At 35.5% G+C, this 20,585-nt stretch overlaps 1 protein-coding gene across 2 annotated transcripts; it reads left to right on the forward strand.

Annotated features, from left to right (window-relative positions):
- The first annotated feature begins 1,945 nt into the window (after positions 1 to 1,945).
- On the forward strand, positions 1,946 to 18,819 carry LOC144980911 (uncharacterized). Of its 2 annotated transcripts, none has more exons than XM_078928830.1 (2): positions 1,946 to 2,425; positions 12,360 to 18,819. In XM_078928830.1, exon 2 carries the CDS (start codon positions 12,405 to 12,407, stop codon positions 14,421 to 14,423), a length of 2,019 nt encoding a protein of 672 aa, XP_078784956.1. In that variant the 5' UTR covers positions 1,946 to 2,425; positions 12,360 to 12,404; the 3' UTR covers positions 14,424 to 18,819. The 2 variants fall into 2 exon arrangements, with proteins under 2 accessions (XP_078784956.1, XP_078784955.1); XM_078928829.1 differs by lacking the exon at positions 1,946 to 2,425 and adding an exon at positions 9,022 to 9,181.
- Positions 18,820 to 20,585: the final 1,766 nt, after the last annotated feature.

The following is a 20,585-nucleotide window of genomic DNA, read 5'->3' on the forward strand; positions in this document are numbered from 1 at the left end:
GTAAACAGTTATCTTTGAAACTATATCGGATTGCAAACACATGCTATATATCTGGGTATCGTCGGCGTACATATGGTAAGCGAGAGAATGTTGCTCTAAGATTCTCACAACAGGGGAAGTGTAAAGTACAAAAAGGACTGGACCTAAAACGGATCCCTGAGGTACACCAAAATGAAGGTCACGCTCTGACGAAGTTACTTCCCCAATTGAAACTGATTGAGTTCTTTGAGTAAGATATGATGCAAACCAGTTTAGAGCAGTGCCTGATATGCCGAAAGTAACTTGTAGCCTTCGAAGTAGTATGGCATGGTCGATGGTGTCAAAAGCCGCCGAAAGATCAAGAAGACTAAGGAGGGTGGTTTTTCCTTGATCAATAATTTGCAGCAAGTCATTTGTGATTCTCATCAATGCTGTTTCTGTGCTATGATCTTGCCGATAGGCCGATTGAAAGCACTCATCGAGGTTATTATGTTTCACGTGACAAGAAAGTTGTTTTAGTACAATCTTTTCTAGAATTAAATACTATGTCACAGGTACCTCACAGAGTGTAATTGCCGATCTCATCGGTTTCCGATGCAAATTGTGTGCCGAATATTAATAATAATAATAATAATAATAATAATAATAATAATAATAATAATAATAATAATAATAATAATAATAATAGTAGTGATAATATAATAATAATAATAATAATAATAATAATAATAATAATAATAATAATAATAATAATAATAATAATAATAATATTAATAATAATAATGATAATAATAATGATAATAATGATAATAATAATAATAATAATAATAATAATAATAATATAATAATAATAATAATAATAATAATAATAATAATAATAATAATATGCTGATATGATGATGATGATGATGATGATGATGATGATGATGATGATGATGATCATGATGATGATGATGATGATGATGATGATGATCATGATCATGATGTTTATAATAATAATAATAATAACAATAACAATATCCATAATAAAAATAATAATGATGATGATGATGATGATGATGATGATGATGATGATGATGATGATGATAATGATGATGATAACAATAACAATAATAATAATAATAATAATAATAATAATAATAATAATAATAATAATAATAATAATAATAATAATAATAATAATAATAATAATAATAATAATTATTATTATTATTATTATTATTATTATTATTATTATTATTATTATTATTATTATTATAATAGTAATGATAAAAATGATAATAATAGCAACTATTCTGTCAGGTACCTCTTGTAAAAGTAGGCCTTGGTTTACTAAATTTGCACAACCATGCTGGAAACTGTTTTTTAAACAGGAACACGAGGAGACTATGAGGGGGCGGGGGTCTAAACAAGGGTTACTTGAGACAGAGCATATGAATTAGGCCACAGAACTACAGCCCTTTTCCTCCTCTCACATAAACATACTAACACGCCAACACACACATAAACACACACCCCAACACGCCCACATTTACATACACAAACACACTCCCCTACCACACCCTCCACCCATCTCCTTATGTCATTAGATCATAGGTGTATATTTATCAAGGAATTTATAAATCTATGCATTTGATAGATAGAAATGGCACTGACATACTGCATAGACAAAAGGTGTACCGGCACAATGCAAGTGATGTCGGTCGTGACAAATCGTTATCAATTCAATTCAAAGATTAATTATTCAATTGAACTGCATACACAAAAGGTGTCCTGGCACAATGTAAGTGGCCTCGTGACGAACCTGGGCCCGTTTTCATGAACGAGGACTAGATTTAGTAATTTACTAGTCTAGTAAATGACTAGCTAGCCTTAAGCCTAAGCGAAGCAAGTATCCAAGCATTATTTGTTTTATTTGTTCTATCCGTAAGATAATCATTCGTTAACCGTTCGTTCCCATTTTATTCGCGAATTACATATCTGGTATCCGCTAACACTCTATTATTTTGGATCGGGAAGGTAGTGGATTGAATATCAGCAGTTGTTCAATTTAATTCGCAGGTGATAGGCCTACACGAAAATGACGACTAACTGTCATTACAAAAGTAAAAGCACGAAGACGCTGTATGGCGTATTGTTGCATTGACTCGCAATTTCATGCATGTGTGTAAACAAGATTCTTTGTTTGTGAGATCGGGCTTATAAGGAAATAATTTTATAATAACAGAATTAGCGGCACCGACAGTGTGCTGAGTGGGTAGGGATTTTTTTTTTTTTTAATAATCAAAACAGCAACTGTTACAGATGTCGTGATGTGGTGTGGTTTTGCATTTTCTGAGTGACAGCATATTCTTCATTATAACTTTGCGACCTGTTAGGTCATTGGAGTTCATTGGAGCCGGGTTTTGACTGATTGTGTCTGTTGTGTGTTCTTGATCGGAGGACGGTGAGTGAGAATTAAATGTGTGTTGAGAGTTTATGTGCTGAAGTATTATTATTCGTTGGCCTAAAATCTATGTTGTATTCTTTCCCAAATTGATTTACTTCCAATAGTTATAAAAATGGTAATGTTGTTGGTGGTGATGATTATGATGATGATGATGATGATGATGATGATGATGATGATAGTATAGTAGTATCTCAGAACCCTCGACCCTGTGGCGCCAAACGGAGAATAACGATTGCGTGATATGAAAGGACGCCAGCACGTCACAACCTACTTTCGGCCAGGTCTAAGAGACATAGCCACCCAATCACTGTTTGGTGTGCAAAAAAAAGTTCCACTTCATCCGGGATCGATCCTTTTTCCTTTACATATGAAGAGAGTGTTCTACTCACGGAACTATCGTTGCATCCATAATAATAATAACCAAAATACCCCCCCCCCCCCCCCCCCCCCCCCCAAAATAATGACGATGATGATGATGATGATATTATTATTATTATTATTATTATTATTATTATTATTATTATTATTATTATTATTATTACTATTATTATTATTATTATTATTATTATTATTATTATTATTATTATTATTATTATTATTATTATTATTATAATTATTATTATTATTATTATTATTATTATTATTATTATTATTATTATTATTATTATTATTATTATTATTATTATTATTATTATTATTAATATTATTATTGCTAAGTATTTTGAATGAGATGGTGCGACCTTGCACACTGAAAGCATTGGTTCAAGCCAGTCAACCATGAGAACGTAGGGTACAAGTGGTTCGGTGGGGTAGGGGGGCGGGGAGTAGATCATAGCTTGTTACGTAAAATTAAATGCAGGGGCTTTCTCTTGGAGAGTGGAATGAATGGGATTTAAATTGTTTGATCGTTTCGGAATCTTAACTTTCCTGACTATATTATTCCAACCAGCTGAAATAATGAGTCCTCTGTATTATGATCATGTACAGTGTTCATTAAAAAAAAAAATGTTTGGACACAATGACCGAAAAAAAAAAAAAAATAGGGCAAGAACGTTGTTAGTGTAATCACAGAGTAGATAGGTTAACCTACCTACTCTGTGGTGTAATTCTATGTACGCTGCCTCAAAGTAGGTCGTTTGGTTGGTATGCTTGAAGTACTAAAAGTGCCTATTGATGTTATGCGTTTAAGTGAACTACGCAAAACATCTGTATGCCAGATGAAACGAAACAAAACGATGTGTAACCTTAAACGTTTATAATCTGATATAATGATTAAGTGCGGAATAATCTCCCAACTGGCTGGCTAAAATCAATAACAAAGAATGTTCTATAAAATGAATGAGGTTGACGACACCTCGATCTTGTTATTGTTTTTAGACCGCCTGTGAGTGAAGTTAGCCTAACAGACTATAGGTGTATAAAGTTACACATAGTCTTGTGTGTTGGTAAGATTGATCTGGCAGACATGTGATTATTTTCCCTAAACTGATTGCAGGAATTGGCAGGACCGTAAACCATTTTTATCGATAAAAAGTCCATCTAGTTGTCTATCGTAAATTAAATATACTGTAGCAATTTCTTGCTACCCTTTTCACAAGCCGCTTGTTTACCGCCAAAAAAAGAGACCCAGATAATCAATTATTATTATTGGGTAGACCGAGGGGACAAAAATTTATCTCGATTACACCGAGCCAAACCAGTCCAGTTACCAATAAATAATACATTTAAAAAAAAAAAACAAAAAACAAACAAACAAAAAAACCTTGAAACCTCAGCTTGAGATCGCTTACGTTATTCTTCGATATAGCAAAAACTGACGTCCTTTTTCTTGACACTAAGATCCAGCAGCCTCCATGTTCCAATGAGTCCTGACTTGAATCCACTGTATTATGGCATTAGGTCATGTGATTTATAAGGGTCGTACAACAGTTTACACAGAAGCAGAGTTAAAAGGGTCAATTCAAAATGCATGGGATTAAATCACAATTCAGACAATTCAACAGAAAATCAATTGGATTATGGGGGAAAAGGTCATGCATCGGATCGACAGATTACGCCAAAATTTGAGTTTCAAGCCTTTCTTTCTTTCTCTCCCCCTCTCGCTTTCTTTCTTTGTCCCTCTTTCTTTCTTTCCTTCTCTCTCTCTCTCTCTCTCTCTCTCTCTCTCTCTCTCTCTCTCTCTCTCTCTCTCTCTCTCTCTCTCTCTCTCTCTCTCTCTCTCTCTCTCTTTCTCTCTTTCTACATACGCTCTTCCTTTGTTTCTCTGTCTCAACATACACACCCCCAAGGATTTAGGAACCAAAAGAATAGAGGGTTTGGTGCCTTGTATTTTCTTCCCTATTCGTATCGCTGTAACTAGAAACTCTCTTTCTGATAAATGCCAGGTCTGCAGAATATATACTGAAAGAAAATAGGAAATCAAAGAAACAGGATTAAACAAATATTGACATTATATATAAAAATGACTTAAATTAAATTGAGCTTTATATTGCGCCATATCCACTAAATGTGCTCAAAGCGCTTTACAAGGGGTCCCTGGTCAACAGCAACATAATTTAACATGTAGGACGGGACATTACGCCTGTTTGGCGATATTACAATTTTTCGGACAAAGACAACGCTGTTAACGGCCAGGTACTCATTTTACACCTGAGTACGGTGAGAAAATGTGAGTAAAGAGTCTTTTCGAAGGACTCAACTATGCGCCGAGCGTGAGGCTCGAACCCAGGACCTTCCGATCCGAAAGCGAGTGTCATATCACTAGACCACATAGCTGCACAAGTATCTAAACAAAAGTGTTTATCATGTTTGTTCTGGCTTTTCTTAAGCTGTATTATTATAATATCTGCTTTTGTATTCGGTGAAATCACGACTTCAAATAAAAGGGTTCTTCAAATAACATATTTCATATGTATGTAGTGGTTTGCGTTGCTTGCTTTTAAAATATCGGTGATTTTCCTCAACCCAGTCCGACTATTGGGTTACAGAATGATTGACACCACAGAAAGAATTCATAAATTTGTGATACTTTATCAGAATTGTCTCTTCATGAGTTTGTTTTCTTGGCGGTATTCGATTTCATTCTTATTTTTCATCTTTTCTTACCTATCTACTAATGAACCTGGGGCAATGATAATTTAGTTATTTAGAATTAATCTGGTGAAATACACACACACACACACACGCACACATACATACACACACACACAGAGAGAGAGAGAGAGAGAGAGAGAGAGAGAGAGAGAGAGAGAGAGAGAGAGAGAGAGAGAGAGAGAGAGAGAGAGAGAGAATTTTATTCTTATTTTTCATCTTATCTCACCTTCTTACTAAGAAACAATGCCAGAATCATGACAAGAAAAGTGACTTAACCTTGTGGATAAACAATACCGAATAAACGCCTTGAAATCATTGGTAATATTTGTATGGAGAATGAATGTTTTGAAGAATAGTGATTCTGTACGTGACATGTAGAGTTATAAACGCACTAGTAATTTTAGATGAGTTGAGACCTTTGTATACGAAATGATTTCAAGAAGGGCATTCACCACCCAGATTTTATATATACATACATACTTATGCAGGTGTTCTATACCATTTAGTTTTGGGGTTGTTGTCCGTAACCATAAATCTATCAATTGTGACAGGTCATCTCAAAACTGTAGTATTTGTTTGTTTTGTTTTTGTTGTTGTCTGTTTTGTTTTGTTAGTTATAAAAAAAGTATTGTTCTTTTGGTTTATTTTATTATATTATAATTTTGTTTATATTTTGTTTGCTTTTTACTAGCACATTACAATAAATTAAAAGTAAAACGATATATACTTCAGTTTGTAAAAAAAAACCTATTCTATTTTTTCCCCTGTTGGATACTCAGGAGTGAATAGGTAGCTTGGTTTGTTTAAGATCCAGCCTGTGTGTTTTTTGTTCGAAAAGTACCAGGTTTGAGAGTTTTTGCCAAGATGAAGGTCATATTATAAGTCGATTGATATTTAAAGGATGGGTTTTCTGCAAAATTTAAATATATTTTTTTTATTACCGAGTTAGGTAGTTAACTGGTTAAGAAATCATATATCTATCTTCCTCAATCAAATATATAATCATAACTCAATTATCAAATTTTGTTCATAAATGTGTGTTTTCGAGAGAGTGGGTCGCAATGTTGGAGTTTAATGCTTTCATTGGGAACAGCAGGTTTTGATTATCATATTTTCAAAAAACAAAAACATGTACCGTGCCCCGGTCTCCCCTGAGTATAGCTTATCTATCCATAGTAAGTGAAGTCTCTTATTCTATCTGGTGTCTTTGGTGGTACTACTACTACTACTACTACTACTACTACTACTACTACTACTACTACTACTACTACTACTACCACCACCACTACTACTACTACTACTACTACTACTACTACTACTACTACTACTACTAATACTACTACTACTACTACTACTACTACTACTACTACTACTACTACTACTACTACTACTACTACTATTACTACTACTACTCAGCGGCGTGGCGTATTGACGGTATATGGTGGTGCCATGATTAGAAGAAGAAAAAAAATTCTTAAACAGTGAACAAGATTAAGAGGAGAGAGCACATGTTAAAAACTCTCTTTTTTGGAAGGGTGGGGGGGAGGGTCGATGATTTTTACGAGTGTACAAAACTCACAAAAACAAATAATTCATGAAAACAACAAGCCACAACACTGAGATACAAGTCCCGTGTGAAAATGTCTTTGTAATTATTCTTTGTCCACCAATTAAAGGATTTGATTTGATAGATAATGCAATCAATATGTGATAAATGTAAATCAAAAGAGAAAAAAAAAAACATATGACAGAAATTACTTACTTTTAGTACTTGTAAAGAAAATCTGCACGGCGATGTTTCATCTCTGCAAATCTTTTTATAATTTGTTTATTGAAATCTGGAATGGCATTTGGCATCTATTTCAGCTTTGTGAATTGACAGAATCATTAACGACTTTAACCGCTCCTGTTTCATTGAATTGCGCAAGAAATTTTTCACGATTTTAAGGGTGCTAAAACAACGTTCAGGAGGTCAAGAAATACGATGGAAGTGGTTAAGGTCACTATAGCCTATAGATGTCCATGATTTGTCAGTGTTTGTTGTATCTGTAAAAAGTAGACAATAAAAACAAAAGAAACGTGTTTTTTTTCTAAACTAACTGTGAGCCATTCATGTATGTCATACCATGTCACTGAAAAAGAGCGTTTTCGAGATTTCCACACCTGTGTTAATTCAAAATCAGTTGGTTGGTGAGGAACTAGTCTTTTTATTTCTAATTTGTCATCTAGTGTCGATCTCCCAAACGGTCGGTGAAGTAAAGAGTCAACTTGATTCATTGCAATTCATTGTTTAACAAAACAAAACTTCAAAGTATATCTCAAATAAAGGAAATCAGTGGAATACGATTAATGATTGCACAAATAAAAGGTAGATTCAGATCTTAAAGCATCACAAAGAAAAAATCACTCCACTTAAGTACTTAAGAAATCAAAAAACACACCAAAGTATAACTGTTGACAATCTTCGCTTTCTTTCTCTGACTGACACAAATACACACGCACAAACACACACACACACACACACACACACACATACACACACAAATAAACACTCATACACACGTAACCATCAACTCGGCACTACAAGCAAGAAAAATGTTGGTAATTTCGTCCACAATGCTTCGTGTTGCAAAGAATTACTTTATTCAATAATCGTGAAAAAGAGGTGGGGGGAGGGGGATTTTGATATGTCATATTTTTAAGTTTTATGTTGTGTTTCTTTGCTGCTCAGAAATAAACTTAACAATGATCAGTGTTTTTGACAGTTAATGTAATGTTTTGGATGGCCGAAGTTACCCAATTATGACGTCCAACGGTGGAGCTCTCAGATCCTGGCACAAGTCGAGGGGTTTTCCGCTATTTGAAGATAGTATAATTCGTCCCAGTTTCTCGCTCAATCAGCTGTAGCGATACTAATGGATAGAGCATTAACTGGCGCTCGGATTGCTTTGCACCACGGTGTTGATTTAGTCACGAATTCGCGCAGTGATGTCACCAACACACGAGTCGGCGCAGTGCGTGATTCGGAATCTTGAATAGAGCGGAGACTAAAAAGGCAGTATGTTGTTGGCGAGTTGGCGAAAGACAGTGGAGTTAAAATTTCTCAGTTTTATTTTTAATTAAATTATGCCGTTAATGATTTTTAAAAGATTGGTGTGGTGCCTGGCACCATTCGATCCAATGGCCCCACGCCATTGCTACTACTACTACTACTACTACTACTACTACTACTACTACTACTACTACTACTACTACTACTACTACTACTACTATTATTATAATTTGAATTTGTACATAAAATGGACAGAGATAGATAGATAGATAGATAGAGAGAGAGAGAGAGAGATAGAGAGAGAGAGAGAGAGAGAGAGAGAGAGAGAGAGAGAGAGAGAGAGAGAGAGAGAGAGAGAGAGAGAGAGAGATTAAAATAGTTTAATACGAATTGTTTTGTAGAGAAGATAAAATTAGCGCTAAAACTATCATCAACTTATGTCCACTGAGTCTATGGCATAGAATTAAACGGTAAATTCCTTGGTCTATGGTCAGCTACGATACGAAATTGAAATTCAGATTTCTATGATAATGAGACTATATTAGGCATTAGATATTTTCAAGTTCTAGGCGGATATTATTTAATTTAATGGAAGGAACGAAGTTGAGGTAATTCAGCTCTTTGTTATCATTTTGGGAGGCCTTCCGAAAGGTCCTCGTAGTAGCATTTCTTTCAATTTATATTTTCACCGTGGATCTTTTGTCGTACGAGGGAGTTTTAACAAAAATTCTTAATGAAAATGTATAGTAGACGCACTTAAAACAGTCAATATGGTGCTCTTATAACAGATTGTATACCAAAATGCTCGTCTTATCGAGGAACCGAATTTCTACTGAACTCTTCTTCTAGCCTATGTCTAGATATATCATTTTCCCACCCTCTGCCCACTGCCCGTCCTGGCATTCTCTCTTCGTATTTTCTCCATCGTCTGTTCCGGGCATCCACATGTACACAAGCTAATTTCAGCCAGCACCTACTTTTATAATGATTATGATGATGATGATGATAATAATAATAATAATAATAATAATAATAATAATAATAATAATAATAATAGAGTAATAATAATAGAATAAGAAAAAAACAAAACAAAACGATATGTCACCAGTGGGGCTCGAACCTATGTTCCCGGGATTGTAGATCTTTATTGCCCATAATTATGGCAATTTACAATTTAGTTATCTATATCTGCTATTACATTTTATGATAACGATAAAATGTGCAAAGAGAAAGTGCATCATACAGGCATTCCCTTTCTTCCTACTCTCTCTTTCTCTTCTCCCTCATGCACATTTATAAACAGACACACACTCACACAACATAGACAGATTCGTCAAATGGTTTTCAATTTGTTACATTTGTGGTGGTTTGACTTTGACATTAAATATTATTATTATCATCATTGTCATGATATCAGGGCTGAGAATCTTCCGCCTAAATGATGGTTTATCTCCGACAATCACTATCACAGTTCCGCCTTTTTCAATTTTTTTTTTATGAATAAAAAAGGCTCACCCCTACATCAACGTCCCTACTACCACTACTATTACAATCACCACCACATCATCAACCCTACCACCATCACCACTACAACAACCACCACATCATCATCATCCCTTCCACCACTACTACTACAACCACCGCCACATCATCATCCCTACTACTACAGTCACCACCACATCATCATCCCTACCACTACCACTACTACAACCACCTATTAAAAAAATTTAGACAGCGATCAATTTAACAACTACAGGCCAGTCTCGAACCTTCATTTAATTTCAAAATTAATAGATAGACTCATTGTCAAATGTCTCAACAACTACATAAATTTCAATAATTTGCATAATGTTTTTCAATCTGCCTATAAGCGATCACACAGCACAGAAACAGCACTTTTGCATGTCCAAAATGATATTGTCGACCTAGAGTAAATCTGACTCATGAACGAACAACACAATAAGAATGAAAAATATTTGTTTTTAAATGCCGTTAGAAGACTGCTAAACTTTCACATTGTTTGTTTTGTGTTGTTCGTTCATGAGTCAGATTTACTCCCTTTATCTTTATCTCCATTTTAATGACTCATTTAGGCACCTCTATTTATTAGTTTATTGTCAACCTACTTGACAAAAAAGATAAGACAATACTAGTGCTGTTGGATCAAAGGGGCGCGTTCGACACTGTGGATCTCGCAATATTACTAGACCGAATGCAGAGGCTCTTTGGAATCGGAGATAAAGCTCTAGAATGGTTTACATGCTATCTACGAGACAGGTCACAGCGCATTCTCATAATGATTCCCTTTCATCACCAACAAAGCTGCAATTTGGCATTTCACAAGGTTCAGTGCTTTTATTTTTACAATGTACACAAAGTCCTTAAGCAACATCATCATGACCTTCTGTCTCAGTCATCATCTTTACGCAGATGAGACCCAGTTATACACTCCCATTTCATCAAAAAACATTGAATAAACAAAACAGACTCGCAGCATGTCCAGATAATGTTAAAGCATGGATGACAAACAACAAGCTTAAATTCAACGAGGACAAAACTGAGCTGATTGTATTAAAAAGGACTGGAAAGGATATAGTCATTAACCAACTGTCCCTCAGAGAATCTGTTATTAAAACTTCTAATGTCGTTCGAAACCTTGGTTTCTATTTTGGCACTCACCTTGACATGCACACACACATAACAAAGTGCTGTCAGGCAGTTCATAGCGCTCTCCAAATTATATGCTGAATACGAAATGTTATTGATGACAAAACATGCAAAACACTCATCCATGCCCTTGTTACCAGTTGCTTGGATTATTGTAACTCTCTCCTGCACGGCCTACCAAAAACATCTCTGAACAGACTACAGTTGATGCAAAACAAAGCTGCTCGTATAGTTACATGGATAAAGTTTTGGGACCATATAACACGGGTCCTTTAGTCACAACACTGGCTTCCAATAGAGAAAAGAATAATATACAAAATCGCATGTTTTGCTTACAATTGCCTTCACCATAGATCACCTGAATACCTTGTATGCCTTGTGAGGGAAATATAGACCAACTCGATCTCTGTGATCCACCAGTTCTTCGCTAATGGAGAATAACACCCCAATAACAAAGTTTGCTGAGCGTGGTTTTGCATTTTCGGCTACAATTGTATGGAATTCTTTACCATCTAAAACCCGACATTGTGAAAGTTTACCAGTCTTCTAATGGCATTTAAAAACAAATCTTTTTCATTCTGCTTTTCGTGATTCTATGTCAACTTTGAACAAGATGTGTGTGTGTGTGACTGTTGTGGTGATTTCGTAGTCGAATGAATGAACTTGTGTTATACCAAAAAAACTATTGTAAAGCACCTCTCAGCACTATTTGTGGATACTGGCGCTATATATATCAAATAATATGGTCTCTATGACAAATTGTTTCCTTTTCCTTGTGCAGTGGATAAAATGTATCCTGTGCTGAAGGATGTAGTTCCATTCCTCAAAATCTCAGAAAGGGCACAATGTTGTTGAAATTTCCATCTCTAATGTTGCAACCAACCCAGCCCTCAGCTGATCAATCAACAAAAAGCTTGGCTGGCTAAAGTTTGCTTGCGAGACAACATAGGACAGGTTTTAAAATATTTATGTTTCCATTGATTTTGTAATCTATAATATTGCAGTACACGATATTAGACAATAGCAGCCTGAATACATTATGGTCAGTTTGAAATCTAAATGCTCGTTCTAGTTACATATTGGTCCATGACCCAAGTATGCCTGTTTAATTTTCCTCAGATTGTGGTAAAAGTCAGAGCAAGAAAAGGTCATTATCATCAAGGGATGGCTTATCATCAAGAGTTGTCTGAAAATCTCAGCAGAGATGAGTTAGAGAGGAATCTAATAGAGTCATGCCTTGAAGGAGATGAGGGTCAGGTAGAGATTCTTCTCTCTCAGGGAGTCTTTGCTGATGCTGGTGATGAATATGGTTTTTTACCATTGATACATGCTTGTATGAATGAAAACGAAAAGATCGTGCAAATGTTGCTAGACCATGGTGCCAAAATTAATGCAAGTAATGATTTTGGATATACAGCCTTGTTGTTTGCATGTGAAAGTCAGCGAGAAAATATTGTTAAATTGTTGATTGAGCATGGTGCTGATGTTAATTGGAGAGCTCATAATAACTTAACTCCCTTGATAATGGTGTGTCGTTTTGGAAATTTGAAGATTGTTGAAATGCTGGTAGAAAGCGGTGCTGATATAAACGTTGGTAAACGTACAACTGCCTTGGAGGCGGCATGTTTTGGTAGTTACTATGAGGTTGCTGAATTTCTGATGGATCACGGTGCTGATGGGAATTTTTTACCTGACGATGATGAGTCGGATGAACTTAATTATTATTATTTTAGCATGCGTTCAGGGTTATGGGCAGCATGTAGGGCTGGATCTTATAAAATTGTGTCACTAATGTTGAAACGTGGTGTTGATTCTAAAAAGTATGATGGGAAGTTTGGATTACTGGAGGCATGTAGGCATGGACATGAAGAGGTCGTGACAATAATGATTGAATCTGGCACTGATGTGAATTTTATGAATGAAATGGGAGAAACTAGTTTAAGTGTTGCATGTCTCACTGGACGCGAAGGCATTATAAAGTTATTGGTAAAACATGGTGCTGATATTAACCTGTGTTCTAAAACTGGAACAGCCTTAATGAATGCATGTGCCCATGAGAAGATATTAGAGTATTTATTAGAACAAGGTGCTGATGTGAGTTTAACTGCTGAGAATGGGAAAACAGCCCTGATAGAGGCAATTATGAGAAGAAGTGTCAAGAGTGTGGCTATGCTGATTACATGTGGTGCTGATGTGAATGCAAGTTATGAGGATGGGAAAACACCCTTGATGATGGCATGCTTAAGGACATTTGAAGGTGGTCCATTCTTAGGATATGGAGAAAATTACGCCTTAGAACACCAGTTCCAAAAGGTTTGTGGTATTGAATTTTATGAAAACTCTGATATTTTGGAGTTACTGTTACAGCATGGAGCAGAAATTGATGCAAAGCACAAATGTGGACTCACTGCTTCCATGATGACAGTAGTGTCAAGCAGAGAAAACTATTTAGAGATATTGTTGGCTCACACTCCAAATCTAGACTTGACTGATAATAAAGGATGGACTGTATTTTCACTGGCAATGGTAAGATCTCACAAGGAATGTCTTAGATTGCTTCTTCGTAATGGATATTTACAGACTGAGGGAAGACTAAAATCCGTATACCAGATCAAAAGGAAAGACCGCATTTGCTCGGAACCTCTTCAAGTAACAATGGAGTTTGGTATTTTTGACTGGGCATGGTGTCACATACAAAATTTGAAGCCTGTTTCTCTAGAAGCTATGAAATCAGGACTATGCCCTGGAAAAATAAGATGTGACCATTCTGGATGTAGTTTTTCACCATTGATTATGTCTTTTATCTTTGATGACAAAGAGCTGCAAGAAATCCTTCTCAAACAACTCTACTTTTTCCCTGAAGACTATGTGACTCTTACAACAGACAAGAAAATCAGGGAATACAGAACATACACTGTCAGAGATGATTTTGGTCATGGTAAAATCATTGAATGCAGAATTGTGACTGACTCCTCAATTTCTGATGAATTGACTCGTCCTGTTGACTTTACTCTGGCTGATGAATTCACTCTTCAACCATTGACTCTTCGATCTTGGAGTTTTCTTCACATTTCTAAATATGTTTCTCTTGCTGGCCTTCCAAGTAAACGAGGCCAAAGAGTCGATTCTCTTCCCATTCCTGACAAGTTCAAAAAGCTTCTGAAATTCGAAATGGTAGAATAGACATTAGAAATATACTTTTTATTAGATTGATCTTTGAATATATTAACAAATGTGATAGCTTTGAAATGAGTAATTTTGCAAATATTAGAAACTAAATTTTCAAAGAAAAGTGTTTCTATCTATTTAAAAAAAATTGTTCTTCAACTTTTCCTCTTTCTTGTGTACTGAAATTTAATACTTCACAATACTGGAAACGTTTTGGGGTTATAGAAGGCATGCGGGTCAGGGCGTTATAACATGTGGAGACCATATTAGACTTTAGGGTTGGGGGGGGGGGGGATGGAGGAGTATATTTTTAAGAAGGCAGTTTTTTTTCACCGTAAGAAGAAACTATTGAAAGAGGAATATAATGTTAAAGATGAACTCACACACAACCCCATTCTGCCAGCATTACTGATCAGAATTATTCATAGATTAGTTAGTTGTAAAGAATGAGTTGGTCTTGTGTGTTTCGCAACATTCACGGCAACCAATCGCAGTAGCAGTTGCAGATCATTCAAATTAATGGATTATATGGGGATTAATCTTAATTAATGAGGATCTGTTTTTTAAGGTAACAGCTTGTGGTCAACCTCTATCATTGAGAAATTGTCAGACGGAAATAAAATTAAAACTGAAGTTAAGCAGGACATAACTTATATTTTGATAATTGGTACCATTCTTCATATATGCTTGTCATTAACTCTTCTTCTAGAGACTTGATAAACAAAAATTACAGACTAATTATAGTAAGGGGTAGACACGCCATTATATTGGTAATTTCTACAGTTTTGCCATGCACCGAAGACCTAATTCAAGATTTAAATGTATAAAACAGTACTTTCGTCTTGTCAGTGTTCTTTTTGGTACTTATGAGAAATTGAATGTGATAATTTATATTATGTATATATGTTTGAAATATTGTATGTGTTAATTTTATGGTATGTAAGAATCTGATATTGTATGTGTTGAAGTATATTATGTAGGAATCTGTTATTGTATGTGTTAATTTATGCTGTGTATTTATGTGACATTGTTTGTGTTAATTTAAATTATGTATGTATGAGATATTTTATATGTCCATAGTGGGCAGGGGGGTATATACTGTGTCTTCTATCCCCTTATATCTGTTTTCCAACATGCTTTCTGTCTTTGTCTTGGAATGAGATTACTTGGTTTTGTCCTGGCTCTGGCCAGAGTCCTCGATGGGAGGGAAACAGTCAAATGCATAGTTATTGTTTTGGGAGATGATATTTTTTTCCTTGTAAATCATCACTCTGTTATGTATTATTATATTTGTTATTTTGAATTTGTAATGTAAGCATTTGAGTGTATTCCTCTTTGTTGGATTTTGTGCTTGTGTCCGGATGAGACTTATAGGTGGTCTCAAACTAAGTACTTTGATAGTATGCTCTTGGAATCTACATCTGATCCCTATTTGTTCCCAGTTATGTCTTACTTTTTCTTGGGTGCTTTATGTGTAATTCTAGAGCTTTTTACTATCCCATTTTCTTCCTTTTTACTGGCGCTGATATAACCTCAATGTGTTGCAAGCGCCGTAAAACCCTTTAAAACAAACAAGCAAACAGATATTTTATGTGTTAAAAATGTATACGATGTATGTGATATTGTATATATTAATATATGTAGGAATCTGTTATTTTATGAGTTAATGTATATTCTGTATGTGTGAGACATTGCATGAGTATGAGTTAACACATTTTGTGGCTTATATAGCTTTAAGATCAGGATGTAAGTCACGATTTCCGGCTTATGGAATTAATTGCTTCATCATGCGAAACAAAGAATTGATAAATCACAACCAAATCATATGAGGGAGTACAGAAGCATTTCTACTTCCTCTTAGCAGTTTTATTATGTTTTGATGTCTTGCACAGAGAATGTTTGCATGAGAACTAAAATTTTAAAAGCTATCAGGAAAATGGCATACATGAAACGTGAAAGATCAACGGTGAGGGAAAATGTATTATATATCTATGTAATATTCTATGTGTAATGTATATTATGTCTGTAAGAGATATTCTTATTTGCTAATTTATATTATGTATGTATGAGATATTGTATTTGCTAATTTATATTATTTATGTATGATATATTATATACGTTAATTTATTATATGTGTTTGTGTGAGATACTCTATGTATTGATTTATAGCGTTTGCTAATTTTTAATATTATTTATGTATTGTGTTAATTTATATAACGTTTGTATGAGAGATTTTATGTGTTGATCTATGTAATGTTGTATGGGTTGATTTATATTATGTATGAGATATCGTATTTGCTCATTTATATTTTTTGGGTCTGAGGTGTGTGTTAATTTATATTGTGTATGTATGAGGTAATGAATGTGTTGATCATGTATCTTTGTCCTTATGATATATGAGATATTATTATGCGTGAAATTATATTATGAATGCAGGAGGTCATTGTATGTGTATGTGTTAAATTATATTATGTATGTATGAGATATTGTATGTGTCAATTTATACAGTCCAACCTGTGTAAGTAGCTGAATGGACCTGGGGGGGGGGGGGGGGGGGGGGGGGTTATCCGTTATCGACAGGTTTCCGTCTTACACAGACTAAAAAGTTCACAGCACATGATTATATCCATGCCCAGAGGCCACGTTAAACCTTTTTAATTTGGTGACACACAGCTAACGATATATTCCTATGTGTAATCTTATATCTCAATAGTGCAGGCTCAAAAAAATATGAATCTGTTTTTGTCTGGGTTTTATTGTTTGTTGGTTGCTTTGTCTTTGTTATCAATGCCGTTGCTGTTGATATTGTGATTGTTATACTTCATTTAACCATTTTCCTCTAACATCCTATTATGTCCTTTCTCCTCTGAGTTCCTGATAAGCACATTTTAAACTATCCATTTGTGGGCTAGGGACTGCCGTTGAGGCCATTCAATTTGTCGTGAAATTATTGCGGGGGAAGAAGATAAAGAGATCCCTATACTATATGGCCATGTCAATCATGTAGACAACTGTCGATGATCTAAGTCTACTCTTTTATGTCTACAGCTGTGCAACAATCACTCATGACTAACTAACCCCCGCTGACAGGGTGGGGTTCCTGACCTCCCATAGTGGGCAGGGGGGTACATACTGTGTCTTCTATCCCCTTATATCTGTTTTCCAACATGCTTTCTGTCTTTGTCTTGGAATGAGATTACTTGGTTTTGTCCTGGTCCTGGCCAGATGCCCTGGCTGAGAGGGAAACAGTCGAATGTATAGTTAGTTTTGGGAGATGATATTTTTTTCATTGTAAATCATCTCTCTGTTATGCACTGTATTATGCTTTCTTTATATTATATATGATTTGTAAAACATTTGAGTGTGTTCCTCTTAGCGGGGACCTGTGCTTGTGTCTGGATGAGACTTTTAGTGATCTCAAACTAAGTACTTTGATAGAGTGCTTTTGGAATCTACACCTGTTTCTTCTTTGAACCAATTCCCCTTTGTCTTCCCTTTTCTTGGATGCTTTATTGTAATTCTAGAACTTTTTACTATCCCATTTTCTTCCTTTTTACTGGCGCTGATATGACCTTAATGTGTTGCAAGCGCCGTAAAACCCTTAAAAACAAACAAAACATAACCCCCGCTGAGGAACAATTTCAACTTTTGCTCTCAAGAGTTCTTTAAATTTTGGCCCTTCAATCATAGGTCGCTTTGACAGCTTAGATGTCAACAGCTGCTTTCAGCTCATCCCTTGAGTTAAGCAATCTAGAGACCATGGTATGAATGCTGAGATTCTTGGTGAAGATTTTCAAGATGATCGTCTCAAAACTACCTCACTCTCCAACCTCATGACTTCATTAGTGAGGCAAGAGGTAGAGGTAAAAAAAAAGCCAATTTGTGTGTTCCATTTACACAAAGTGTATGTCCCTAATCTAATCTAATTGACTAGGCGGGGTCCTTTGCGCCCTCCCCCCCCCCCCCCCCCCCCCCCCCATGGTGGGCAGGAGGTCATTCTGTGTCTTCTATCCCATTGTATCTGGTTCCCGAGTTGCTTTCTGTCTTTGTCTTGGAATGGGATTACTTAGTTTTGTCCCAGCCCTGGCTGGAGTCCTTGACTGGGAGGGAAACAGTCACATGTATAGTTGTTATCTTGAGAGATGATATTTTTTTCCTTGCAAATCATCTCTGTTATGCATTGTTAGTTGTTTTATGTATTCTGTAAACATTTGAGTGTTTTCCTCTCAGTGGGATCCTGTGCTGGTGTCTGGATGAGAATCTAAGATGATCTCAAATTAAGTACATTGATGGTGTGCTCTTGGAATCAACATCTGTTCCCTATTTTAACCAATTCCCCTGGGTGGGATTCCTGACCTCCCACAGTGGGCAGGGAGGCACTTAGTGTGTCTTCTATACCCCTATATATGATATATATATATATATATATATATATATATATATATATATATATATATATATATATATATATATATATATATATATATGCGGGTGGTTGGATGGGAGCATCACCCTTGAATCATATACCTATGATATTCGCATGGGTGTACGATCCGATAGTGATGTCGTTTCTTCTTCTCTTTACTAGCCTATCCTGCTTCTTTGGTTTGTGATTGTATTTTTGACAGGGGATATTTTTTTTTCTGTAAATCTTCTGCCTGTTTGTTCTTGCTTATTTATAATTTAGCTTATGATATCTTTAGGTTATGATTTTGATTTACATTTGTACTATTTTTGTTAGATTGCTTGTTTTTTTGTTTCAGCGGTCTCTCATATAACCTCAATTGTGTTGGAAGAGACCTAAAGCAACAAACAAACAAACAAACAAACAAACAAAAAATAAATAAATATATATATATATGTGTGTGTGTGTGTGTGTGTGTGTGTATATATATACACACACCTATCTGTCTATGTTTAGCTCTCACCTCCTCTCTATCTATCTACCTCAATAATCCTCCTCTCTCACACCAACAGCTTGTAATATGTCATATATAAAGTTATCTCCCTCAACTCAACATATCAATGTATAAATAAATAATAAATTTCCCTATCTTCATCCTCAAGCAGAAATTTGTCTCAGGGAGAAGTAGCTTGCTGAAAGTCGCATAGCGCTATGGGTATCGAACCAGGCATCTTTTGGATGCCCAGCAAAGTCTATAATGCTGAGCCTCACTCACTCCCCCCCCCCCCCCCCCCCCCCCCCCCCCTGCAAGGCATGGTTTCCTCGAACTTTTTGCATGTCCCGAGGAGTTCGAGAAAACTGTGCTGGCTGGATGGGGTTCCTGACCTCCCATAGTGGGCAGGGAGGTACTTACTGTGTCTTCTCTCCCCCTATATATGTTTTCCAACTAGCTTTCTGCCTTTGTCTTGGAATGAGATTACTCAGTTTTGTCCTGGCCCTGACCGGATACCCTTGCTGAGAGGGAAACAGTCAAATGTATATTTAGAGTTTTGGGAGATGATATTTTTTTTCCTTGTAAATCATCTCTCTGTTATGTAAGATGTTTTGTTTACACATTATATATGATTTGTAAACATTTGAGTGTGTTCCTCTTAGTGGGGACCTGTGCTTGTGACTGGATGAGACTTTTAGGTTAGGTATCTCAAACTTAGGGAGCGTTCACATATTACGTCATCAAAAATTTGCCCTTTTTAGACCCCCCCCCCCCTCCCCCAAGTCATCACTTGTCATCATTGACCTGACCCCCCCCCCCTCCCCCCAACAGATGATGACGTCATCTAATTTAATAAAAACTAAAAGATAACTTTAATTTCACAATATTTATTATTCATTTTTCAAACCATAAACATTGATTATCAACGTTTGATAAAACAAATTCAGACATTTTATTAATTTCAGAAACTGTTGATAATTTATGTTTTACGATACAATGGGGACATAAAATTTTAATTTGCAAAGATAAAATCTAACAAACATTATTTAAATTAGGCTACTTGGTGCAGGTGCTATTTAAAAAATTTCAGAAAGTGTAATTTAAAATAGTATAGGAGGCAAATTATTTTATAGCATATTAGTCTTTTAGTGGAATGAATTTCTGTTTCAATTTCCAAACATAAAATTAATTGATTCAAAAATGTTTCTGCCTTGGACCTCTGGCAATGTACTATAATAGTATCATCAATTTCATCTTCATCGTCATCACTTTCTCCCAT

This window comes from Berghia stephanieae, chromosome 10 (genome assembly GCF_034508935.2).
Source record: "Berghia stephanieae isolate SIO BIC M18660-M18661 chromosome 10, UCSD_Bste_1.3, whole genome shotgun sequence".
NCBI classification, from domain to species: domain Eukaryota; kingdom Metazoa; phylum Mollusca; class Gastropoda; order Nudibranchia; family Aeolidiidae; genus Berghia; species Berghia stephanieae.

Bases quoted from the DNA above. Each gene is read 5' to 3' on its own strand.
- LOC144980911 (XM_078928830.1), top strand. From the start codon at position 12,405: ATGGCTTATCATCAAGAGTTGTCTGAAAATCTCAGCAGAGATGAGTTA.